Source organism: Helicoverpa zea, chromosome 5 (genome assembly GCF_022581195.2).
Source record: "Helicoverpa zea isolate HzStark_Cry1AcR chromosome 5, ilHelZeax1.1, whole genome shotgun sequence".
Lineage (NCBI taxonomy): Eukaryota > Metazoa > Arthropoda > Insecta > Lepidoptera > Noctuidae > Helicoverpa > Helicoverpa zea.
The window spans coordinates 5,061,283-5,087,381 of NC_061456.1; the positions used below are offsets into that span (position 1 = coordinate 5,061,283).

The 26,099-nt window shown below is 39.0% G+C and overlaps 8 protein-coding genes and 1 pseudogene across 8 annotated transcripts; 5 read left to right on the forward strand and 4 right to left on the reverse strand.

Annotated features, from left to right (window-relative positions):
* Positions 1-538: 538 nt before the first annotated feature.
* LOC124630637 (cuticle protein 7-like) lies at positions 539-1,457 on the forward strand. Its single transcript, XM_047164603.1, has 4 exons — positions 539-550; positions 828-953; positions 1,022-1,188; positions 1,377-1,457. Exons 1-4 carry the CDS (start codon positions 539-541, stop codon positions 1,438-1,440), a joined length of 369 nt encoding a protein of 122 aa, XP_047020559.1. The 3' UTR covers positions 1,441-1,457.
* A 590-nt stretch (positions 1,458-2,047) lies between these two features.
* On the reverse strand, positions 2,048-2,848 carry LOC124630638 (histidine-rich glycoprotein-like). The gene is made up of 4 exons (XM_047164604.1): positions 2,837-2,848; positions 2,442-2,738; positions 2,200-2,366; positions 2,048-2,117 (listed from the first exon to the last, which is right to left on the reverse strand). Exons 1-4 carry the CDS (start codon positions 2,846-2,848, stop codon positions 2,048-2,050), a joined length of 546 nt encoding a protein of 181 aa, XP_047020560.1.
* A 623-nt stretch (positions 2,849-3,471) lies between these two features.
* LOC124630639 (histidine-rich glycoprotein-like) lies at positions 3,472-10,085 on the reverse strand. The gene is made up of 10 exons (XM_047164605.1): positions 10,074-10,085; positions 9,849-9,974; positions 9,614-9,780; positions 9,436-9,493; positions 7,837-8,127; positions 7,593-7,759; positions 5,436-5,610; positions 3,920-4,060; positions 3,681-3,847; positions 3,472-3,589 (listed from the first exon to the last, which is right to left on the reverse strand). Exons 1-10 carry the CDS (start codon positions 10,083-10,085, stop codon positions 3,532-3,534), a joined length of 1,362 nt encoding a protein of 453 aa, XP_047020561.1. The 3' UTR covers positions 3,472-3,531.
* Positions 5,023-5,835, forward strand: LOC124630836 (cuticle protein 7-like). The gene is made up of 4 exons (XM_047164856.1): positions 5,023-5,034; positions 5,236-5,361; positions 5,430-5,596; positions 5,772-5,835. The coding sequence occupies exons 1-4, from the start codon at positions 5,023-5,025 to the stop codon at positions 5,833-5,835; spliced, it is 369 nt and encodes a 122-aa protein (XP_047020812.1).
* A 364-nt stretch (positions 10,086-10,449) lies between the features above and the next one.
* On the forward strand, positions 10,450-15,547 carry LOC124630640 (annotated as a pseudogene).
* Positions 15,548-16,084: 537 nt separating this feature from the next.
* Positions 16,085-17,170, reverse strand: LOC124630641 (histidine-rich glycoprotein-like). Its single transcript, XM_047164607.1, has 4 exons — positions 17,159-17,170; positions 16,780-17,070; positions 16,525-16,691; positions 16,085-16,154 (listed from the first exon to the last, which is right to left on the reverse strand). The coding sequence occupies exons 1-4, from the start codon at positions 17,168-17,170 to the stop codon at positions 16,085-16,087; spliced, it is 540 nt and encodes a 179-aa protein (XP_047020563.1).
* A 1,432-nt stretch (positions 17,171-18,602) lies between these two features.
* Positions 18,603-20,303, forward strand: LOC124630642 (histidine-rich glycoprotein-like; the record flags this gene model as incomplete). The annotated part of the gene is made up of 3 exons (XM_047164608.1): positions 18,603-19,325; positions 19,727-19,893; positions 20,243-20,303. Coding segments are annotated over 3 exons (951 nt in total), but the record flags the coding sequence as incomplete, so codon positions are not given.
* Positions 20,304-21,082: 779 nt separating this feature from the next.
* LOC124630820 (cuticle protein 8-like) lies at positions 21,083-21,920 on the forward strand. The gene is made up of 3 exons (XM_047164833.1): positions 21,083-21,130; positions 21,230-21,523; positions 21,601-21,920. The coding sequence occupies exons 1-3, from the start codon at positions 21,083-21,085 to the stop codon at positions 21,865-21,867; spliced, it is 609 nt and encodes a 202-aa protein (XP_047020789.1). The 3' UTR covers positions 21,868-21,920.
* Positions 21,921-25,133: 3,213 nt separating this feature from the next.
* On the reverse strand, positions 25,134-25,925 carry LOC124630838 (cuticle protein 8-like). Its single transcript, XM_047164857.1, has 3 exons — positions 25,893-25,925; positions 25,506-25,799; positions 25,134-25,428 (listed from the first exon to the last, which is right to left on the reverse strand). The coding sequence occupies exons 1-3, from the start codon at positions 25,902-25,904 to the stop codon at positions 25,162-25,164; spliced, it is 573 nt and encodes a 190-aa protein (XP_047020813.1). The 5' UTR covers positions 25,905-25,925; the 3' UTR covers positions 25,134-25,161.
* Positions 25,926-26,099: the final 174 nt, after the last annotated feature.

The following is a 26,099-nucleotide window of genomic DNA, read 5'->3' on the forward strand; positions in this document are numbered from 1 at the left end:
AATAATCTAAATAATTAAAAATAATATATATAGTAAAAGCTATATTAAAAGCATAAAGATCAGAGTTATAATTTCATTTACCGTTAATAATAAGCATATAAATGCCAACAGTATTCCAGTAGGATCTATCAGTACTGAAAATACTGAATCCTAGTAGAGTGAAGTCAAGCAAAAAACAATATACTTACACACTTATACTCTTAACGGAATAATCATTAGATTAGGTATTGTTTATTGTTGTGGTTATCTAAATAATCTTCCGGACAAAAAACACTTAAATTAACGACTTTCCTGTTATGCGAGCAAAATCGATTTCAAATAACTTAATTTTGCGAAATTGATTCGTAATTATTAAAACGCAACGGCCATTAATAATATGATTTCGAGTATAACAGCTGATATGATTTCGAGTGAAATCAGAACTACCTTGGCTCGTTGATATTAAAATCATATAAAAGACGTGAGGTTTAGGATTTTGGTATCAGTTCGCGTTTCGACAAATCTCATAACAACAACTCAGGAACAAACTCGGATCAACATGCTCTTCAAGGTATCTCATAAAAGTGTTAATTTAGTGAATAGTGAAAAATGATAACAGTCAATTTATGGTATTGTAAAAGGGGAAAAGTGAAAATATGTGATTTTCGATATTATTGTACCCGTTTCCCTGTCCGTTGAATATGTCACTGATTGAGACATTACTAAAATTAAAACGCCTCATAACCCACAATTCCTGTATCGCTATTGTCCCACTGTTGGACAAAGTTCAGAAATTATAATTCTTATTACTTTTGAACGTCTTTCACAGAGACTTGACTTGTTTTCAGATACTTTGTGCACTGTCGGTCGCCGTAGCGGTGGTCTCCGCCCACGGCTACTCCTCTCAATATGTCAACAAACACGACGGTCACCACGAGCCAGTGCACCACGGACATGATCACCACGACTACTACGTGAGTAACACTAGCAGCTCACTCACACACGCAACTAGTTCGCAATACTGATTGGTCTGTTTGTGCAGACTCACCCCAAGTACGAGTTCGAGTACAAGGTGGAGGACTCTCACACGGGCGACCACAAGTCACAGCACGAGCACCGCGACGGTGACGTCGTCAAGGGACACTACTCGCTGCATCAGCCCGACGGCTCTGTCAGGGACGTCCACTACCACAGCGACGACCACACAGGGTGAGTCTACTTCATATTAAACCAGTCGGTTCTGAATATCAAGTCTTATTCAGAGGTAAATTTAAATTCAAATGAACCACAAACTAGCATCGAACGAATTGATGTAAAAAATAATTCCTTAATTGAAATACTTAATTAAATGAGAATACTGTGCTGAACTAGTTATTAATTATATATATTTTTTCCAGCTTCCATGCCGACGTGAAGTACAGCACTCACCACGAAATCCCTCACCATCATCACCACCACTGAAGAGTCGTTATGTTATGTCTTACCTCAACTGAAAGAACTGATTTTATTACTACGTTATGTTATAAATAAACGCAATATTTATTCTCAGTCAACAAAATAAAAATATTTAATAACGTTCAATATCTTTTGTTTTATCTTTTTTTCCTACGGAGTCACTCTGATCATTCATCATCATTGATCGTGAACGTAGTGTCTTATTATGTGATGACATATTATCAAGCACATTATAACACTGATGTATACGGGATTATGATCAATTTTTGGATTTGATCTATAGATTTGAATAGAAATTCTGATAAACAACGTTTATTGTTTGGCTTTATCTATACTAATATTATAAAGAGGAAAACTTTGTTTGTTTACTAAAAACTACTGGACCGATTTTAAATATTCTTTCACCATTAGAGAACTATATTATCTGCGACTAACATAGGCTATATTTTATCCCGGTGCGGGCAGTAGCTCCCACGGGACGCGGGTGAAATCGCGGGAAAACGGCTAGTTAAAAATAAAATGAAGAGATAAATATTTTTGCATTTTATATTTGAGTAGCATAATAATATATTTACAATTCAACAAGTCATTATTAACAATTAATATCACAGAATCAGTGGTGGTGGTGGTGTTCAGGAACAATGTGCACGGCGTGACCCTCGATCTTAACGTTGGCGTTGAATCTGTAGACAAGAAAAATTATAACAATAAATAAAAACTTCAACTCCCTGATTCTTGATTACCTTATAATATCACCCTACTCACCCAGTCTTCTTGTCAGCATGGTACTCAACGATCCTGACGGTGCCGTCGGGTTGATGCAGACTGTACACGCCCTTCACGACGTGACCGTCACGAGACTCGTGCTGAGATTTCTTGTCACCGGTGTGAGGGTCCACCACTTTGTACGCGAACTCGTACTTAGGGTGAGACTGTAGGAAATGCGGTGTTTAGTTTTGTTACTATAATTACGATGAGTGGGTATTGCTAATGAACAGTTCTCATACATAGTACTCGACGTGTTTCTCTGTGGCTTTGCCGTGGTGCTGCTTGATGCTCTGTGAGGAGGAGGCGTGGCCGTGGTGTTCCTCGTGGTGTCCGTGGTGATGCTCCTCCTGGTGCTGCTCGTGCTGCTCCTCATGATGTTCCTCGTGGTGTACGGGCTCGTGCTTGCTCTCGTGAGTTTGGTGCAGTACGATGCTCTGCGATGACACAGCGTGACCGTGACCGTGCTGGTAGTCGTGGCCATGTTGCGGCCGCGCGTTCACCACAGCGAGGAGGGTTGCGACTAGGATAACCTGAATGAAAAGTATAGTTTAAAAAATAGTTCTTACTAATATAATAAGTAATCATAAGTCTTTTTTTTCTGGTAAAAGTTATTAACATTGATTCCATTTGTTACCTTAAGGGACATTTTAATCTTTTGTTTGTGTTGCTCCTTTGAAAATCCAATCGTAAATGATGTAGAATAAGTAAAACAATTGACTTTTTATACAAAAAAATGCGCAGACGAAATCTGAGTGATCCAGTTTCTTATAAATAATATAAATTAAAACAAAACTTGAAAACTTGTTCTCACCAACAAGTTTTTAGTCGAATGTTGAATGAATGATTGCAACCTTGAGTAAAATATTTTGTCAGTAGCCCTTTCTCCAAAAGAAGAAAATTTTAATTAACTTCATACAATTCGAAACTGAGTTCGAAAGAGGAACGATCTATTACATCAATCTATAGAGTAATGAAATAAATCTGACCAAGCGCAAGTCCGAATCTCGAGCAAATTACCTATAGATAATGGTTTATCTATAAAGCGGCCAAAAATTGTTTAATGTATGAGCTCCCTCTTAAAACATAAAGTCAATTTTGATATAATTATTTACTGCTCCCGAGGAATATGTTCCATATACTACAGAATTCCGAAGAGCCAAATTACCCAATGATAACCCTTGCAATTTCTATTCTTTGATAGTATACTTCCTTGGGGATATCTAGTATGGAGAAGAAGATTTATTCGGTGGAAATAATTTAAGACAGGTTAAGTTTAACTTTCTTTTATTTTTCATAATTCAGTTCTGTCTAGAGACTCAAAAAGGTCCTTTAGTAATGATGGTGAGGCACCATGTGGTGTGTGCTGTATTTCACATCGGCGTGGAAGCTGAAAAAAATACGATTTCATCAATTTGCAATTCTACAAGAATATTTTAAGTCCGGATTTTTTGCTTAGATAGTAAAAATGTATATCTCACCCGGTGTGATGGTCGCCGTGGTAGTGGACGTCCCTGACGGAGCCGTCGGGCTGATGCAGCGAGTAGTGTCCCTTGACGACGTCACCGTCGCGGTGCTCGTGCTGCGACTTGTGGTCGCCCGTGTGAGAGTCCTCCACCTTGTACTCGAACTCGTACTTGGGGTGAGTCTGCACAAACAGACCAATCAGTATTGCGAACTAGTTGCGTGTGTGAGTGAGCTGCTATATAGTGTTACTCACGTAGTAGTCGTGGTGATCATGTCCGTGGTGCACTGGCTCGTGGTGACCGTCGTACTTGTGGACGTATTGAGATGAGTATCCGTGCGCGGATACCACCACGACGGCAACTGACAGCGCGCAAAGTACCTGTAGGATCATTTTTATAAATAAAATCAAACCATAACAAAAAAAAGATTATCAATTGAGGAAGTAAGAAAATTTACATCCTCTCTTACCTTGAAAAACATGTTGTTCTATTACGATTTTTGCTATTACTGCAAACTAAGTTCAGTAGTCAACTGATGGAAAACATTAAGCTCCGTGCTGTTTTATAAGAATTTAAATGACATTGTCAAGGTATCTATTGATTTCTCCCAATTATGTTGGCAGTTAAATCATATACGCAAAACGATATTGTTTCGTAAGTTGAACGCAATTAGTGTGGACGTAATAAAATAAGATAAAAAAATATTCGTGAATACAGGCTAACAGTCTACTGCTATTAACGAGGTATTAGACTCTAAAAGCCTAAATAGCAAAAATAAAAAATATTTTGTATCAGTTCACTAATTTCACGTTGCTCCTTCAAAGTTAATTTCAAGCGCAGCTTAGCAATTTGTTTATTTACCAAAAATGAAATAAGCAGAAATTAAGAGAAATTGAAAAGTATTGCACTGAATTTTGTATCCCATAGAATATAGACGGACCCAGAACAGTGTAAATTATACTGCTATGTAACACGCTATCATATAATTCAAACATGTTCTAGAAAAATTCTTTTTATCTACTTTCGAATACAACTCCAATCCGACATCCGTATTGCATTTATGAAAACCTAAAAATTGCATTTAATCATTTGAATATTTTATAACTTATAAAAATCCAGTAACTAAATCTACGAATGTTAGACAGTTTCTGTTGTCCATAATTAAAACGAACATTGCGTATTACTTACGAAACAATTATCAAAACGTGTATAACTTAACTGCTAACATAATTGAGAGAAATCAATAGATACCTTGACAATGTTATTTAAATTCGTATAAAAGTAATATGGAGTTTAAACTTATGTATCAGTTCACTCCTGGACTTTGCTTAGGCCTCCAACAATTTTAGAATTCAACATGTTCTTCAAGGTATATTAATAGAGAATCAATTGAGAACAGTATATTTCTATAATTATAATTTACAATTAGACATACTTTAAATCTAAGTTCTCAGAGCCTTTGTTCGTTATCTGGTCGTTCATATCCAGATGAAGCCAGCAGTTGTAGCCTTTCTTGAAGCAGAAAATCGTTATTTGTTGTGTTCTTTTAAAAACAATTAAATCGTTTCAGGTACTCTGTGTGCTATCTATCGCTGTGGCGGTGGTCTCCGCTTACGGCTACTCTTCCCAGTACGTGCACAAGTACGACGGTCACCACGAGCCAGTGCACCACGGACATAATCACCACGACTACTACGTGAGTAACACTAGCAGCTCACTCACACAAGCAACTAGTTCGAAATACTGATTGGTCTGTTTGTGCAGACTCACCCCAAGTACGAGTTCGAGTACAAAGTGGAGGACTCTCATACGGGCGACCACAAGTCGCAGCACGAGCACCGCGACGGTGACGTCGTCAAGGGACACTACTCGCTGCATCAGCCCGACGGCTCCGTCAGGGACGTCCACTACCACGGCGACCATCACACAGGGTGAGTTAACTTCCCTTTTGTTTGACCATTGTTTATTTTGTTAAGAAAGAAAATTCTTATCATGTAGTGATTATTTCCACAAATGTTTACAAAAAGATAAGCATAGTTACATAACATGTATCTTGTGATTATTTTATTGAGTCTTATCTCAATTAATTATTTTTCTATTTTTCAGCTTCCATGCCGACGTAAAGTTCAGCACTCACCACGAGATCCCTCACCATCATCATCATTACTGAAGAGTCGTTACCTAATTTCATACCTCAGCTGAAAGAACTGAAATTGTTACTATGTTGTCTTAAAATAAATTATTTATTTATTTAAAATGTCTTCAATTTTGTTTGTTTGATTATTTTTTTCACTTACGGACAACATGAACCCATCTTTTTCAACCGATGTCAAAATGTATTTACGCTCACAAAGTATACTAGGAGGACGAAAGTTCCAGTGCCCCAATTCTTTTATCTTTCTTTTTAAATAGGCCTTTATCAGCTGTTTTAAAATGTCAAGCTTGTTACACGGTTCCAGAGAATGTTTCTTATGAAGAAGAACCGGCAAGAAACTCCATAAACACGGTTAAAAAAAACTTGTTACAATACCTTTCAAGCTTCATCTTCTTTTGAAAAAGAGGTCAAACAAAGTCTGTCTTTGTTATTATTTTTCTAAAATGTTTTAGGACTATTGCGATTTTTGCGATTCCCGCATTTAAATTTAAGCAGTAGGTATAAACAGAAATAACGGCAATATTACATTACTTTTAGAACATTTTATTTCAGAATAATAACAGTATATTTACAAGTATAACAAGTCATTAATAATATTTAATATCACAGAATCAATGGTGGATTAGAATCAGTGGTGGTGGTGGTGGTGGTGTTCAGGAACAATGTGCACGGCATGTCCCTCGATCTTAACGTTGGCGTTGAATCTGTAAACACAGAAGAAAATATTGAGCAATTCGTTTAACCTTTAAGTACCGACCCGTGGTCTGACAGACACTTTGCGAGTTCGAAATGTCTAGTAACACATGTTAGCGAAGTCGTAACCCCTCTGGCTTCTCTCTACCCCTCGGGCAGGCGTTTGGAAGCATTCCTGGTGAGTAGCTGCGTCGGCGCATGCGATGCGCAGACGAGTGGTCTGTCAGACCACTCGTCTGTACTTGTGTAACTTTTTTTGGATCCGACTTTTTCTAAATTATATCGTTTTTCTAGTTTATTTTTAGTCAATTCTAAAAATGGATATACCAGGAACGTCGGGTATGAAACGGGCAGCCGCAGATGCAAAAAAAACGGTGTCAATGCCGATATTTGAATAAACGTCTACCACGATAATTGAACCTGTGAATAAAAAGTGTTTTGGGTCCAAATATACCTGATAATGTTAGGAAAGAAAATGAAACAGAAGGTAATCAAACCAGGATACTCTGTCCTTCAAAAATGAAGTGCAAGACTACCCACAAATGTGACATTTGTATGAAACACGTGTGCCTACAATGCAGCAAACCTGTATGCAAAGAGTGTTTGTAAACTACGATAGTTTGGTGCCTGGAGATGTTGAAAAATATGTTTGATTATGTGTTAAACTTTTATTTTTATTGTTACTTATTTATTATAAATAATCTTTTAAAAAAGGGTAGTCAAAAAAAAATTATATTGTAAAGTTAACACATAATGATTATTCAAATAAAAGTTAGATTTTTCTCTCAAAAAAATTAGAACTGCTATGTAAAAGTCTATAATTAGTAATAAATGTAAAAAAATCTATGTTTTGTTTTACTTATGCAATAACTAATTGAATAAGCAATAGATAGTAACTTTTTTTTAAGCAGAATACAAAGAAACAACAAAAAATTGTAATTAAAGCGATGGTGGTCTGCCAGACCCCACGTCGGTACTTGTGTAACTAAAATAGGACGTCGGTACTTAAAGGTTAAATAGGTAATGAAAAGGTGGCACTGGATTCATCTACATATGTATGTATGCATATTGTCACTCACCCGGTTTTCTTGTCAGCATGGTACTCAACGATCCTGACGGTGCCGTCGGGTTGATGCAGACTGTACACGCCCTTCACGACGTGACCGTCACGAGACTCGTGCTGAGATTTCTTGTCGCCGGTGTGAGGGTCCACCACTTTGTACGCGAACTCGTACTTAGGGTGAGACTGTGGGAAATATGGTGGTTAGTTTTGTTATAACTAAAAAAAATAAAATGGCATTTAAGATTCGAAACGCATCATACATAGTACTCGACGTGTTTCTCTGTGGCTTTGCCGTGGTGCTGCTTGATGCTCTGTGAGGAGGAGGCGTGGCCGTGGTGTTCCTCGTGGTGTCCGTGGTGATGCTCCTCCTGGTGCTGCTCGTGCTGCTCCTCATGATGTTCCACGTGGTGTACGGGCTCGTGCTTGCTCTCGTGAGTTTGGTGCAGTACGATGCTCTGCGATGACACAGCGTGACCGTGACCGTGGTGGTAGTCGTGACCGTGCTGCGGCCGCGCGCTCACCACAGCGAGGACAGTAGCGACTAGGATAACCTGAATGAAAAATATTGTCGAGCTGGGAATGACTGGCACTACAACGATCTTGTTAAAATAAAAGGTTTTTAAACAGCAATATTTATGTATGTTTGTTTTATATTAAATGATTTCCTTTGTTACCTTAAGGGACATGTTAGTTTCTTGTGTTGCTCCTACTATAATCCAATCGTAAATGATGTGGAATATGAGAAATAAATGTCTTTATATACCTACAATTAATGTATACGAAATCATTGTAATCCAGTTTCTGATAAATACACGAATTAAAACAAGTGTTGATAACTGGTTTTCACCGTCAAGTTTTAGCTGTATGTTGAATAAATATATTTTTTTAGCGACGTTAAAAATCATCAAATGACCCCTCCTGCTGTGGGTTAGCAGCGGTGAGGGAGTGTCAGAATCTTACTGACTAAAAACCGTCGTGTTCCGTCGTGGGCCTTTTATGTACCAGGGCCGCGGTATCTCTTTCGAACAAACCGCAGCCCCGGCAGGCCCTGGCCCTACTGGGCCCCGCTGGGGTTGCTGACATCTCTTTGAGGAACGCGTGGACCAACGCGCGCCGTCGACACGGGTCTGTCGTCTAAGAAGACAAAGGGACGATGAGCCACCCGAACTCACCGCCCACAGTCCCAAATAATTGCAACCTTGAGTAAAATTTTATATTCAGGACAATGGCCCTTTCTCAAAATACCTAATATGCAAAATTAATCTCCCTTAAACTCTACATGAAAATAGCTTCCAAATGGAAGTAATTTATTTTTGTGTATATGTATCTACCTACTAACAGTATTACATCAAAGAACCTCTACGGCTGTAACTAAATGTAGGAAAAATGTCATCTACACACAGTTTACATGTTCCATTCATTCCGAACTATACAAATGTTTTACAAAGGTTTCGAAATGGTTGTATGAAGAGTACCTATGACGAATTTTACTGTGATCATTCGTAAAATTATATAAGTCTTAATTCATTGAATAACTTCGTACGTGGCTTGAAACATTAAGATTACATATGTGTATCTTACCAAAGTATACTTATGTACATGCATTCGTTTTTGGCAACATTCTTGTTAGCTATGTAATGGCAGGTATATTGTTTCCCACGAACATGATATATGAAATATGATACCTGGAATTTCTAATGAACCATGGTTTTAAAGTTACTTCATATTTGTAGGGAATTTAAAAAAAAGAAGGGATTTGTAGAAGGCACATTTTATTATTTTGTTTAAAATCTAATAGAATATGTTAACAATATCAGATCCTTTAGTTGGGAAACAACGTTGTGAACGCTTCAGTAATGATGATGATGGTGGTGAGGAATCTCGTGGTGAGTGCTGAACTTTACGTCGGCATGGAAGCTGAAAGCAAAAAAAAACAATATAGTCCAACAAGTAGATTCTAGAAGGAGTCTGTTCTTCTCGCCGAAATTGCTATCTTATCCAAAATCTATTTTTTCAAGCCATAAGAAGTAGACTTACCCGGTGTGATGATCGCCGTGGTAGTCGACGTGCCTGACGGAGCCGTCGGGCTGATGCAGCGAGTAGTGTCCCTTGACGACGTCACCGTCGCGGTGCTCGTGCTGCGACTTGTGGTCGCCCGTGTGAGAGTCCTCCACCTTGTACTCGAACTCGTACTTGGGGTGAGTCTGCACAAACAGACCAATCAGTATTGCGAACTAGTTGCGTGTGTGAGTGAGCTGCTAGTGTTACTCACGTAGTAGTCGTGGTGATCATGTCCGTGGTGCACTGGCTCTTGGTGACCGTCGTGTTTGTGCACGTACTGGGAGGAGTAGCCGTGGCCGGAGACCACCGCGACAACGATAGACAGCACGCAAAGTACCTGAAAGTCAAAGATTAAGATAAAGATTAAGAGCAAAGCCTAATGAGGAGATAATAATCTTTCGATCAAAGAAATGAGAAAAGTGGAATCTTCTTTTACCTTGAAAAACATGTTGTTCTGTTACGATTTTGCTATTAATATTGCTAAGTATTGCTGCAAACTAAGTTCAGTAGCCAACTAATAAAAAAATGTAAGGTCCATGTTCTTTTATATGAAATTAAATAGTATTGTCAAGGTATCTATTGTTTTCTATGTTTTTAACACGAACTATTACGTCCACATTAATTGCGTACAACTTACAAAACAATTATTAAGCGTATATGATTTAACTGCCAACATAATTGGGTGAAATCAATAGATACCTTGACAATAGATATTATTTAAATTAGTATATAAGAACATGAAGTTAAAACTTTTTCATCAGTTCACAATTGGATTTAGATCTGAACAGCTTCGGATATTAAATTAGAACAACATGTTTTTCAAGGTAAAAGAACATACCTCTCAATGTTAACATGACGTAAATCCTTTTTTTTCTCAATAATATACCTACTTATCTTATAATAATAACATTATCATCCGCAGGTAATCTGTGTGCTGTCTGTGGGTATGGCAATGGTTGCTGGCCACGGCTACTCCTCTCAGTACGTGCACAAATACGACGGCCACCACGAGCCAGTGCACCACGGACATGATCACCACGACTACTACGTGAGTAACACTAGCAGCTCACTCACACACGCAACTAGTTCGCAATACTGATTGGTCTGTTTGTGCAGACTCACCCCAAGTACGAGTTCGAGTACAAGGTGGAGGACTCTCACACGGGCGACCACAAGTCGCAGCACGAGCACCGCGACGGTGACGTCGTCAAGGGACACTACTCGCTGCATCAGCCCGACGGCTCCGTCAGGGACGTCCACTACCACGGCGACCATCACACAGGGTGAGTATAATTCTAATGGCTTGTTTGAAAAAAAGAGACTTTGGATAAGATAGCAATTTTGGCGAAGAGAACAGACTCGTTCTGGGATCTACTTGTTGGACTATATTGTTTTTTTGTTTTGCTTTCAGCTTCCATGCCGACGTAAAGTTCAGCACTCACCACGAGATCCCTCACCATCATCATCATTACTGAAGCGTCGTGTAGTCATAATGTTGTATTCTAGCGGAAAGAACTGATATTGTTAAATACATAAATAATTAAAAACTTTGATTTTTTTATGTAACACCCTGCTTTGCAAACCTATTTTGTACTGCATACTCATGTTTTGAACAAATAAACAATCTTTTTATCTTTTTTATCTTTTATCTTATCTTTAAAAAGAATATCTTCCATACTCACTTGTTTCATTTAAAATAAGAAGCAACTACATATATATCACGGTTCACAAAAAATCCAGGTATCAACATAATTCATAAGATCAGTAGTAATTCCATTTAACACATTTTCCGAAGATAAATGACTAAGAAAAACATCTAAAACCCCCTGTACGTAGGGGGTCAAAACCGTTTGTAATGACATCGTTTAGAACATACCGGTTAAATCAAACTAAAATCAAAGGTGGCTGAATGCTATATACTATTCCTGTCACTGGTTTTTACAACTATCGGATTTTACGAATAAATATGAGTAGTCCCTTCGATGTCGCTATAACAGATATTGACTGTAATTGTGTTAAAGTTTCGGAAAAGGCTAGACAAATTGTTAGCAAAGGATCTTTGATTTTATGAGAGAAAGAGGACGCTGTGAGAAATGGTCATTGTAATAAGTAACTTAAATATCCATTTAAGCATTGCAAGCAACACAGACTATATTTTTTTGAAAAATACGATTTAACAGGATTTCTACCGGAGACACAACTTATTGTCACTCATACATAATAAAACGTACCTATTATCTACTGTCAATTAGCGACTTTCCGTTAGAATATAAATATTTATATCGAGCCTGAGTGTAGTTTCTTAGTCTTATATTACTTTCTTGGATATTTCGGTGAAAGGTGTCCTGTAAAACAAGGGTTTTGAAGGTTACACATATCAATTAAAGTACGTTAGTACACAAAACAGGTTTATTTATCTCTGTAAATCAAGTTTTTAATAAAAATGTGATTACAGTGTCCCAACACGTTTCATATAAAAGCGTTTTACTTGGTCCCTATGATCAACATTTACTGTTAAGCCATTGAAAGCAGTACATTTGTACCATTGTAATAAAGCCTAATTATGTTGTACAAGGTATATCACATATTTTTTCCTTTACTTTGAATAAATAGTGAAATTATTAAAAAGGTTAAATATAATATTTTGAAGAATCTACAGTATTTAATTTATCATTTCCTACAGGTTTGTCTAGTCATCGCTCTCATAGCCGCGGTGAGCGCGCGGCCGCAACACGGTCACGACTACCAGCACGGTCACGGTCACGCTGTGTCATCGCAGAGCATCGTACTGCACCAAACTCACGAGAGCAAGCACGAGCCCGTACACCACGAGGAACATCATGAGGAGCAGCACGAGCAGCACCAGGAGGAGCATCACCACGGACACCACGAGGAACACCACGGCCACGCCTCCTCCTCACAGAGCATCAAGCAGCACCACGGCAAAGCCACAGAGAAACACGTCGAGTACTATGTATGAGAACTGTTCATTTGCAATACTTACTCATCGTATTTATAGTAACACTAGCTTCTGCCAGCGGTTTCAACCGCATCCCGTGGGAACCTCTGCACGAACCCGGATAAAAGTAACCTGTAGCCTTCCTCGATAAATGGGCTATCTAACACCGAAAGAATTGTTCAAATCGGACCAGTAGTTCCTGAGATTAGCACGTTCAAACAAATAAACTCTTCAGCTTTATAATATTAGTATAGATAACTAAGACATTTCTTACAGTCTCACCCTAAGTACGAGTTCGCGTACAAAGTGGTGGACCCTCACACCGGCGACAAGAAATCTCAGCACGAGTCTCGTGACGGTCACGTCGTGAAGGGCGTGTACAGTCTGCATCAACCCGACGGCACCGTCAGGATTGTGGAGTACCACGCTGACAAGAAGACTGGGTGAGTGTTATTATTATACTCATCATCATTCCCCGAGGCTTTTTCCCAACTATGTTGGGGTCGGATTCCAGTCTAAGCGGATGTAGCTGAGTACCAGTGCTTTTCAAGGAGCGACTGCCCTATCTGACCACCTCAACCCAGTTACCCAGGCCACCCAATACCCCTTATTTAGACTGGTGTCAGACTTACTGGCTTCTGACTACCCGTAACGACTGCCAAAGATGTTCAATGACAGCCGGGACCTACAGTTTAAAGTGCCATCCGAAACACAGTAATTGGTGTCCAAGATATACATAGAAAGTAGATACAAACTTACTCTTAGAAAAGTTGCATTGGTACTTGCCTGACCTGGAATCAAACCCTTGCCCTCACAGTCGAGAGGTGTTATTATTAGAGGTACTCTTAGATAATTAATTAATAAAACACAACAAATTACAGGGATAAATGACTTTTTCTTATTGCTACTTTCATTTTTACAGATTCAACGCCAACGTTAAGATCGAGGGTCATGCCGTGCACATTATTCCTGAACATCACCACCACCACTAATTGTTATTAATGGCCTGTTGATTGTTAAATAGTAAATACGATTGTTATGACTCTGAAATAAAAATCAAATCAAAATTTGTATCGTTTATGTACCCAACGGACTACAGTCCAGTACATATCCAGCTATATTTTGAAGAAAGTCAAATTTTTAAAATTTAAACAATGATTACGATTTTTTTCAAGTTTACTCTATCAACTAGACGTTTCATGCAAGTGCCTACTACATCACATAGAACCAGAAAATGGATTAAATTTTAATATCACACCTGACTGTGTGGATGTTCAAAGTTTTTCACGTAATCAGTACAACACGGAGTTTTTAATCTTTTTTAGCTTTTAGAAGATTCACAAACGACACCTGAAATGTGCTAAGTCTAGAAGGCATATAGAAATCTATACCTTTGCTAATAATAATTGTTTTAAAATCTGTATAAAAGTAATACCTCATGTTAATAGCGATAATAAACCCATACTCGAGGACAGTTAAAACAATAGTTGTAAGTAAGAATCTCATTGTCGTTACCAAAATCTAAACCTACCAACCGAACAAACCCGAATAATATTTCTCTGAATCGAGGAGTTTTCTATAATGATGTGTCCATAGCTGAATGTAGTCTTGAATTTTTATATTTTCGATTGCTTAAAAATTCCGACTCATTTGAGGAGTTATACGCGTACGTGTACGTGTTTTTTAGGAAATTTCGAAGGTTCATTTCCATCAAACTCAAGAGCATACAGATGCAGAGTGAATTTTAATCGTTGTTTGCTAACTTTGATAAATAGGTATATCAATATGCAAGTCTGCCGGTCTTTATCATTTCTTGTATCTCAAATAATAATAAAGTTCTACTGAGCTTTTATGAAAATTGGTCACAGATATTAAATTACTCGAATGAGGGCTTAATAAATACACTTTTGGTGATGGTTCTATGTACAAAGTAACAAATCATTAAAGATTCTTCCTAGGTTTTATATCACTATTTTAATTCCCCATACTGGCATAATTTTATGATATACTTAAACATCGGTAAGCAATAATAACAATCATGTCATAAGACTTACCCCTTCATGTGCGATAAAGATCGAAATTATCACGAAAACTATTCATAACATTCCAAAAGCCGTTTATGCAAGTAGTTAAAACTATTTTTACACTCTAATAGCTTTACGAAATAATTATCAAAGCGTAACACCCATATCGTAAAATCGAGAGAAAACAATGCTACCTTGACAGCGTAATTTAAATTCATATAAAAGACGTGATGCTTAGAAGTTCTGCATCAGTTCAAGCTAAGACTTAGCTTCAAAACATTGTCAACCAAAATCACCAAGAAAATGTTTTTCAAGGTGTGTACTCGTATAAGAAAATTTGCTAAAAGTGTTGAAGAATAGAACCCGCCTGAATCATAGCATTAAGTTTATCCTGTTTGTAATATTTTCTGGATCTTCTTTAGGTACTTTGTGTGCTATCTATCGCCGTCGCGGTGGTATCCGCGCACGGATACTCATCTCAATACGTCCACAAGTATGACGGTCACCACGAGCCAGTGCACCACGGACATGATCACCACGACTACTACGTGAGTAACACTAGCAGCTCACTCACACACGCAACTAGTTCGCAATACTGATTGGTCTGTTTGTGCAGACTCACCCCAAGTACGAGTTCGAGTACAAGGTGGAGGACTCTCATACGGGCGACCACAAGTCGCAGCACGAGCACCGCGACGGTGACGTCGTCAAGGGACACTACTCGCTGCATCAGCCCGACGGCTCCGTCAGGCACGTCGACTACCACGGCGACCACCACACCGGGTGAGATTTTTATTCAATTTTACTAAGGAGGCGCAATTTAAACTTAGTCGTAGAATTACATATTGATGAAATTGTATTTTTTCCAGATTTCACGCGGACGTGAAGTACAGCACACACCACATCGTGCCTCATCATCATTACTGAAGGATCTTTCTCTAATTCCGTAGATTGAAACTGATACTTTGATAATGATGAAATAACTTCATAGTACCTTTTATAATGTTTGAAAAATAAAAACTTAACAGAACACATTATCCATTACTCCAACCGAATCCTCTACCAGTCAACAGATTTTTTTTGACAAACTTCCTTCATAAAATCAGCCGTTCATCACAAGATGTAACTTATCTATGTGAATATGAATAAAAAAACAGGTTCTCTTTAAGGATAGTACAAGAAATTAGCTTCAGGTACTATTATAGTAATGCAATCAAAGTGACGTTCTTATATAACAATTTTTTTCGACAAAATTATTCCAGTATTTTTAGATAAAAAAGGAAATTAAGAGTTAAAAAGAAATTCAAGGAAAGTAATTTAATGCATATTAAAAATAATAATAGTAACACAATTATTACAACAGCTTAATAATTTAAAAAAATATCACATGACTCATAAATAACAATTAAATAACAGTTGATTAAACAATATTCAAATAGGGGTAGACGTAACCGATGAGATTGATCAATGATGGTGATGATGTTCAGGAACAACGTGCTTGGCGTGACCCTCACGTTTCACATTGGCTTGAAATCTGTTAAATAATTAATAGTATGATAAAAACAAAAGAACACGATATTCAAATATAATGTCATGTTTATGATAAACTAGCTTTTGCCGGCGGCTTCGCTCCCGTCAACTGACTTCTCTACTTTACCCTATTTTTTTTCATAAGAACCTTCTCCTGATAATATCTAATAAACACAACAAAAAAAGAATTAGCCAAATTGGTCCAGGCGTTGTTGAGTTATGCGCTTACCAACACATTTTGCGATTCATTTTTATATTATAAATACGTAAAAAAAATGAGAATAGCTGTAAAAATACAAATGCGAAATATTTGAAGTAAACATGTGCAAGGAAAAAAGTACCAGAGGGGAAGTGTAATGGACTTTTGCACTCACCCGGTCTTTTTGTCAGCATAGTACTCCACAATCCTGATGGTACCGTCAGGCTCGTGCAGACTGTACACGCCCTTCACGACGTCGCCGTCGCGCGCCTCGTGCTGCGACTTCTTGTCGCCGGTGTGAGGGTCCTCCACTTTGTACGCGAACTCGTACTTAGGGTGAGACTGCAACACACGGTACAGTTAGCAATAATTCTGAAGTACTGGCAAAGAGCAGAATTACATAATATTGCAAAATTAACAGTTTTCATACATAGTACTCGACGTGTTTCTCTGTGGCTTTGCCGTGGTGCTGCTTGATGCTCTGTGAGGAGGAGGCGTGGCCGTGGTGTTCCTCGTGGTGTCCTTGGTGATGCTCCTCCTGGTGCTGCTCGTGCTGCTCCTCATGATGTTCCTCGTGGTGTACGGGCTCGTGCTTGCTCTCGTGAGTTTGGTGCAGTACGATGCTCTGCGATGACACAGCGTGACCGTGACCGTGCTGGTAGTCGTGACCGTGTTGCGGCCGCGCGCTGACCACAGCGAGGGCAATAGCAATGCAGAACACCTAAAAATGTATTAAAGAAATTAATGATAGAATAAATGCTTAAGATAGAAAATATAAGAAACAAAATCAATGAAAAGCAATCATTTACCTTAAATATCATTTTTTTAAGTTTTAAGGAGACGTGTGCTTAATGTTGAATTCTTACGAGAAGTATGTTTAATTCCCAAATGAATATACCTTTTATACAAAAAAGAGCTTGATACAGTTTTCGCAAGGTTATGAACTTGCTTCCAAGAAAAAATGCACGTAAGGTGCATTATGACAGGTAAATATCAAAATTATACAGCAGCAATTATGCAGTGAAAGTTGTTACAAAATGTGACTTTAAAGAATGGGTTGATACATCAAAAGCTATAGGTGCTTCTTACAATACTGTGTATCATAATAGCCTGTGATTGTACTGAAGTATTGTAGAAACAATGATAACACAAAACAACGCTCCTGTTTCTCGTCTTATCAACTTTGCGCCTAACTCTAAGTAGGAAGCAAAGTGATAGTGCTATAGTTTGCCCGCTATATCAAAAGTACAACATATTTTACTGAGGCGATTTTAATCAGGAGAAAAACTATCATAACATAAATAATTATATTTAAATATTAATTTAGGCACCATGCTAAAAGAAAACCATCATTACATTGCAAATTGTGTTTTCTATCCTTGCCTGATGAAACAGAAGTCTTAGATACATACAAGAACCAATTGCAATAATAGTGATAGGCGGTCTTACCGTGTTTAGACAACCTATAATTACAGAGAGTTACAGTCCATTTAAGAACAACCTTTGCTGCAGAATGAGTCAAAATAGGCCAGGATATTATTTTTATGTAGGTACTAAGATATAGCTATCGCTACTGTTTACTTGGTACAACTTCTTACAACAATGATTTGATTGGATTTAAAATTACTTAAGGTGTTATCTAACAATTAACATTTCCAGTTCAATTTGTCTGCATTTCATTTATTTCTGAACAAGTATAGTTCATTAATATTCATGATCGTGACTCAAAGCGCCTGACGTATAATAATCGACGCTGACATTGTACACACTGACCGAAAATTGGAACCGGTTACTTATGCGGTCAACCACTTCAACGTAGTTTATTGAATAACTCGATGCCGATTCCGACGACCTACGTGACACGTAAGTCTCGAATTTCCAAAATTATCTACAACACGAAAGTTACTGTCCTTCATTCACCAAAATGCCATTTTTTGGAGCAAATTATAAAGAAAACCGGCTTCGCAAAGCCTTTGATACGATCAGGTTGCACATTAAACAGTATAAATTGGACAATCAATTTTACTTCAACATCAGTCAACCAAGGGATTTCAGAGACATTTCGAACATTAATTGCAAAAATGTTTCTTAAAGTAAGATAATAATCACAATAATTTGCAATAATATAATAATTTGTAAATTAATATAATATTTTTTATATAACAAAATAAACATACAATTAAAATAAAGCAAGCCAAGTTATTAGTTACAAAGTTCTTTAACGGCAACGTCTAACGTTTTCTTTTGTTTTATTTACAGTTCGTTGCTCTGATCGCCTTCATAGGCGCCTGCCAGGCCGTAGAACATGCTTACTCTTCCCAAAGCATCGTTCGTTTCGACAACCATCATGACGACCATCACGATCACAAAGGACACGATGAGCACCACGGGCTAGGAGACTACCATGGACACGAGGAACATAAGGAACATGAAGAGCATAAAGAACATCATGGATTAAGTGATTACCATGGCCACGAAGAACATAAAGGACAAGAAGAGCATCACGGGCACGAAGTACACCACGAGCATCAAGTACACCATGAACATCAAGTTCACCACGGATATGAAGCACACCACGGAAAAGATGAGCATCACGACCATAAAGAAGTTGAACACAAAGAGCACCAAGCTGAGCACAAATCCGAGCACCAAGTTGAGCACAAAGTAGAACATAAAGTGGAACACAAGGTTGAACACAAAGTTGAACCCAAAAAGGAATACAAATACGAGCCTAAGAAGGTAGAACAGACCCACGAACACCATGTCAGAATCATCCCAGTGGTTGAGAAGCACGAGGAAGTTCCCGTTGTTACTAAAATTGTAGCGCCTGTGAAAGTTGTGCCCGTTGTGCAATACGTGCAGAGCGCCCATAAAGAGGAATCTCACCACGACGATCATAAGCACGCCATCTCTTCGCAGCACATTGCCCGCCACGACGTGCCTGCTCATCCCCCCAAGGATTTCGACAGCCAGTCTGTAAGTATAACTTACTTAACCAATTGGGTATTTGACTAGGTTCAAACAAAAAACCTTATCATATTCATTTGGCAAAGCATCATAAAATAATGACACTTACATTTATCGTTTTGATGGAAAAAATACATTAATTTTTTATCGTTGCTTTAAGGAAAATAAGTACACAGCATGATGTGAAAACTCTGTGACGTCATATTTCACATTTTCGTAAAAATTGCATAGAGGGTAACCGTTTTTTGACAGTTCGTTAAAAGTATTGAATTTGACTCGTTGTCAAATACCAAATTACCTATTTTTGATAACGTGTTGAAAAACTATTCCCATTTAAGACAGTAACAGGCAAACTTTGTTTCAAAAGTATTATGAACATTTCGTTTACGTTTAACTATTTGTATCTCCAGGGCCCCGCCAAATACGAGTTCCAGTACCAAGTGAAGGACCCCCACACTGGTGACCACAAGTACCAGCATGAAGCCCGCGACGGTCACAAGGTGAAGGGCGTGTACAGTCTTCACGAGGCTGATGGCTCCGTCCGCACTGTTGAATACGCTGCTGATAAACACGTTGGGTAAGAAACAATTTAGAAAATGCATTGGTTTTAAAACAATTTAATAAAACATCAGAGAGTTATTGGAATTAGGCTTAGTCTTGGCTGGAGGATGGTCATTAATCAATTAAATACTAAAGCGTTCTTGAAAATAACCACACATTAACTTTTGAGTTCATCGCGTATAATAAAAAAATTAGCCTAGGCCATAGTTCGCCGAGCTTTTATTTAAATACGTATTACTTGCTTTGTGCTAAGGTTCCTTTGACTCAAAATATAAGTAGGTACTTTAATTATTGAAAAGTTATGTATCTGTTGTTGAAAAGTTTTAAAATAACATTTATTTTATTATAATAAACTATTTTTTCAGATTCTCTGCGGCCGTGAAGCAAACGACTAAACACGTGGAAGAGCACAAACATCACCATTAATTTCCCATAGAAGACGTTAAAGAACTATTATTTACATTCCTATATTGCCATTGTTAAGGACTTGTTGATAACATTCTCATAACTTAAATAAATTACTATTTATTCTCAATGAACCTTTGATATTTATTTTCTAACCTTATTAATCTACTAGCTTCCGCCCGCGGCTTCGCCCGCGTAGACTTCGGTTATATCGCGTTTCCAAGAGAATTCTTCAAAAGTTCGGGATAAAAACTATCCTATGTTCTTTCTCAAGGTCAACTCTATCTCTGTACCAAATATTATTAAAATCAGTTTAATGGTTTAGACGTGAAAGCGTAACAGACAGACAGATATAGTTACTTTCGCATTTATAATATTAGTAGGGATAAGAATTTGAGTAGGTAGGTTTTAGTAGGTGAAAAAGCAGCAACAAATACATAAAAAAATATCAGTTTCTGTTAATTTTACATAGACCTATTTGATAATGTTATACATAACATTGTCTCTTTAAGAAAATAATATTTCTGGACCAATCAATTTTTCATGAAATCTCTGAATTATTTTCCTTTATTTTTCATTGCTTATGTAGAGGTATATGGATTAGCATACACACTTGAAGAATTGTATAGCTACTTCAAAGAACAAATAATCATGTTGTATGAATTAGAAACAATCATTGAATCGATTAGTCATCACGACTCATGAACGTCGAGGAGCTTTAAACTTTAAAACAACTTTGACCTGTCGACCTTGTTACGCCCAATCTGCCACTAGTATATAAGCCGATATTAGCTCATATAATGCATCAGTTGTGCACCTCACATAATCACATCAATATGTTCTCCAAAGTAAGTGTTCTAAAAACGTCAAATTCATAACAAAAAACCTGTTGCTGCAAATCAAAAGTGAAGTGGCTATATTAGTTTTATATTCAACTTGTGTTTTAGATCGTTGCCTTGAGCGCGGTGTTCGCGGTGTCAGTGGCTGGTCTGCTGCCCGCAGCCCACTACTCCCCCGCCGGCGCTGTCTCCTCCCAGAGCATCGTGCGCCACGATGAGGCTCAGCCCTCCGCCCAACTGGCTCACCTGGCTGCCCCCGTCGCTCACGTCGCTCACGTCGCCGCCCCCGTCGCCTACGCCGCTCCCGCTCACTACGCCACCCCCGTCCACTACGCCGCCCCCGTCGCCAAGGTGATCGCGCCCGCCCAGAAGGTGCTCGTCTCCGCTCACGCCGAAGAATACGTAAGTATTAGTACATCAGATAGTCAGCTCTCGTGCCTACATAGTTGTGCATATCTAATTTGTGATGTATTGTTCAGGCTCACCCCAAATACGACTTCTCGTACTCCGTGGCTGACGGACACACCGGCGACAACAAGTCCCAGCAGGAGTCCCGCGACGGCGACGCCGTGCACGGCGAGTACTCGCTGGTGGAGGCTGACGGCTCCGTGCGCCGTGTGCAGTACACCGCTGACGACCACAACGGCTTCAACGCGGTGGTGTCCAACTCCGTGCCCGCGCACCACGCGCCCGCCCCCGTCGCGCACGCCGTGCATGCCCCAGTCCTCCTCGCTCACCATCATTAATTTATTTCTTCGTCCTAGTAAAATGATACCTGAGAATTAGTACTGAAAAATACAGTTTTAGTTCATTATTTATTACCTAAAATAAAAGATTAATTAAAAATAGTAACTGTTTTTTGTTCACTTATCCTATTTTATGATGTACTCAATGTACTGTTTGTATGATTTTACATTTTGAATTACTTATAGTCTAAATAACTCGTACAAAATCGTATGTGATAACTGAGCAATTTAAACTTTATTTTTCAAAATGAGTGTGTTAAAAGTTTAGAAAGCCGCTAACTTTTAGTCGTCCAATAGTTTGTTTGGGCTCATTAATCAGTACGTATAAAGATCTAGCCTGTATTAGACCGATTGAAAACTTTGATGGGAATCAAGATATTCTTAAAAAAAAACTGTTGATGTGTAACTAACGCATCGGGATAACGATAAATCTCTAGGGTATCTTAAATGCTGAAAACTGAAGCAGTATCTGACTTGAAAGCATAGAGTTGAATTTATTATTGTTAACCCACTTCCCCAAATAGGAAGAGGTTCTCAATTCGCAGTTTTTATTTCCGATTATTTTATTCTTTTTGCTGAGGGTACACGCTTTTTTCAGTTTACGACTTTTATTATAACACAACATAATATTATTTACTTACAAAAAATATGTTGGTACAGTATGCATATAAATAAAAGGCTTATGTTTAACTGATCACCAGATATAGTAACAAATAGCAGACAAAAATAGTAAATGATCACCAAAATGAAACTCGCATTTTAATGTAAAACTATAACCAAAGTTTTAACACTTTGCTATCCTATTTAAGTGAAATTACTCCAAAATAAATCATGCGTAAGCCAAAATAGTAAATGATCACCAAAATTAAACCACCATTTTAAAGTAAGATTATAACCAAAGTTTTTAAATTCTGCTATCCTATTTAAGCAAAATGAGTCCAAATAAATCATTGTTATCCCAAAAGTAGTAAATGATCATCAAAATTATACCAGCGTTTTAATATAAAATGATAATCAAAGTTTTTACATCTTGCTATCCTGTTTAAGTAAACTGACTCCAAAAAAATAAGTTCGGCCTGATACAATAAATGTAATAACATTATGGGGACCCTTTTCCTGCACTAAGGTGGAAAATTGTCTATTGCATGCCTCTAAATAGTGCGATAAGAGTGTGTTTTCGAGGGAGTGTATTGAGAAACACATTCTTCTTCTTCTTACTCCTGCCCTGTTCCCAATTTTACTTGGGGTCGGCGCAATATGTCATTTTCTTCCATTTTCCCCTGTCACTCATCATACTGACACTCACGCATGCATTGCAAGCCGGACACATAACTTAATATGGCATCATAATACTTTATTTGGTAATAAGCCTACATTTTATGGCAATCACAGTGACTTATTTAGGCAAAAATAATACATTAATTTGGTCGTCAAGAGTTGGTGATCATTTACTAAATTTGGTGGTCGAATACAATTTAAAGTTAAGTCGTGACTAAAATAGCTGGTACTATTAAATTTTTAGACTTTATTTTTCTGGTGTTCAGTAGATATTTCTGGTTACAAAACTAAGGGTATCAAACCTTTTTATGGTGGTCATCATATTTGTTCCCTAAATAAAATAACCTACTGCAGTACTATTTTCAAATTACTCGGACTCAAGATGAGAAGATAGATACAGGCCACAATATTCTGACGCTTCGTATGAGACTGGTCTTGGCAATGAGACTTAATATGTGCTTAATAGATGGTTCAAAAAATTTTGCATGATTATTTAATCAAAATTGTCTAGGACGTACCACAAACATTAATAGATAACTGGCACAAAAACAGCAGGAGAAATAAGAGTTTAACTAGGTTACGTCTTCATACCACTCTGTTGTTATAGTCCATGGATGGGAGTCCATTTAAAAGTTGGGATCAAATTCGTGCTCCAGAAACTACATAAACCAAAGATCCGGCATCAGATCTATTCCCTGTCGTTACTGATAGCTTAAGGGTAGGGCCGCACGGTTAGGATGTCGAAACCGTTCAAGGTAAAAGTAAAATAATAAAAAAGCAGCTAAATAAGATTTTAGTACCTACGTCTATACGACCATAGGGGGAGTGCAATGTCTCACGGAGTACTCATCATCATCATCATCAAAGTCGTTCCCCCATAGATTGGGGATCGTGACCATCATTAGTCTCTGTCAGCAATGAGGTTGGGCCGGGATAATCTCCTCCAGGTGCTCCTATCAGCAGCAGTGTGTATAACGGATGGAGTACTACGATAGTGAAAAAATAATCCAGGTACATACATGCCTTAGTTTTGGTTCTCCCAACCGTAGATGTGTTGCATTTTTTTTACTGGTAGCAATAAGTTGATTTTTTTAAAACGAATTTTGTGACTTTCTTTGCCAAAACTGTAAATCAGTTTAGATTATTGAGTGAAATAAATTCACCAAAAGAGAGATTTTTTTGTTTCTAAAAAAATTGCACCTGCCACTGCTATTTCTCCACCTCCCAAAGGTAGACTGGGAGATAAAGTAGCAAATAAATAAATAAGAGTCGAGTTTACAAAAGTTTACAAAATAAGGCGTTGACTAACCAATGTTAAGAATTATCAAAAGCATAGCCTTATGTCTAAAATAAGCTTGCTCTAATACAAGTCTGATAGGATATGATTGCCAAATATTTCTTGCGGTCAATAATTTTAGTATGCATATTTACGCAACGATTTGAATCTAAATTCAGGGCTGTCACAGTCTGCACGATAATTTTAAGGGTGGCATGTTGACTGAAGGAAATCAAAGACGGCATAACTTTCAATTGCTAGTTTTATAAATAAAGACTATTTACAACGCTTCATGTTTATATCTAACTCTCAGGGTGCGTCCACATCTGGCGAATGCGCCGCGAATGCGCAGCACGCGAGCCGATCGCGAGCTGTCCGCGAGCTGCGCGCGTGCAGTCACTGCAATAGTTCGGTGCGCCTCTTTAGCGCAACTCACGCAAGGCTCGTATAGAGCGCGCGAGCGGCGCGCGATCTGCGCGCAATCAGTTCTCGCCCTTACAGTTCCGTATATTGGCTCAGTACTATCGAAGATGGCAGACGTCGCGCGCCGCCTGTGCGCCGCTCGCGTGCGGCGCTTAGGTCGCGCGCGAGCTGCGCGCGGGCGGCGCAGAAGCGGCGCACGAACAAAAATGCACGTGCGCAGCTCGCGGACAGCTCGCGATCGGCTCGCGTGCTGCGCATTCGCGGCGCATTCGCCAGATGTGGACGCACCCTCAGGTATCGCAGGACTAGTGATGAACTTAATGATGGTGAGCGAGGAGGACTGGGGCATGCACGGCGTGCGCGACGGGAGCGGGCGCGTGGTGCGCAGGCGCGGAGTTGGACACCACCGCGTTGAAGCCGTTGTGGTCGTCAGCGGTGTACTGCACGCGGCGCACGGAGCCGTCAGCCTCCACCAGCGAGTACTCGCCGTGCACGGCGTCGCCGTCGCGGGACTCCTGCTGGGACTTGTTGTCGCCGGTGTGTCCGTCAGCCACGGAGTACGAGAAGTCGTATTTGGGGTGAGCCTGAACAATACATCACAGGTTAGATATGCACAACTGTATAGGCACGATAGCTGACCATCTAATGTACTAATACTTACGTATTCTTCGGCGTGAGCGGAGACGAGCACCTTCTGGGCGGGTGCGATCACCTTGGCGACGGGAGCGGCGTAGTGGACGGGGGTGGCGTAGTGAGCGGGAGCGGCGTAGGCGACGGGGGCGGCGACGTGGGCGACGTGAGCGACGGGGGCAGCCAGGTGAGCGAGGTGCGCGGAGGGCTGAGCCTCATCGTGGCGCACGATGCTCTGGGAGGAGACAGCGCCGGCGGGGGAGTAGTGGGCTGCGGGCAGCAGACCAGCCGCTGACACCGCGAACACCGCGCTCAAGGCAACAATCTGCAATTCACATAATGTTTAGCACTGGCTTGAACTGGCAGTAACATATTCCTTATTTTTTTTTTTATTATTATTTCTGTTTGTAAAACTCACTTTAGAGAACATGTTGTTATGATTATCTGACACACAACTGATGCACAACATGTGTTAAGATCAGCTTATATATGTTGCGCTCAATATTTTGGGCGCGACAAGGTCGACGGGTCACGATGTGACTTCATAGATCATTTGGAAGCTTTCTCGGTACGTACCTACCAAACATGTTGTATATTAATAAGAAACATTAACCGTAGGAAACCA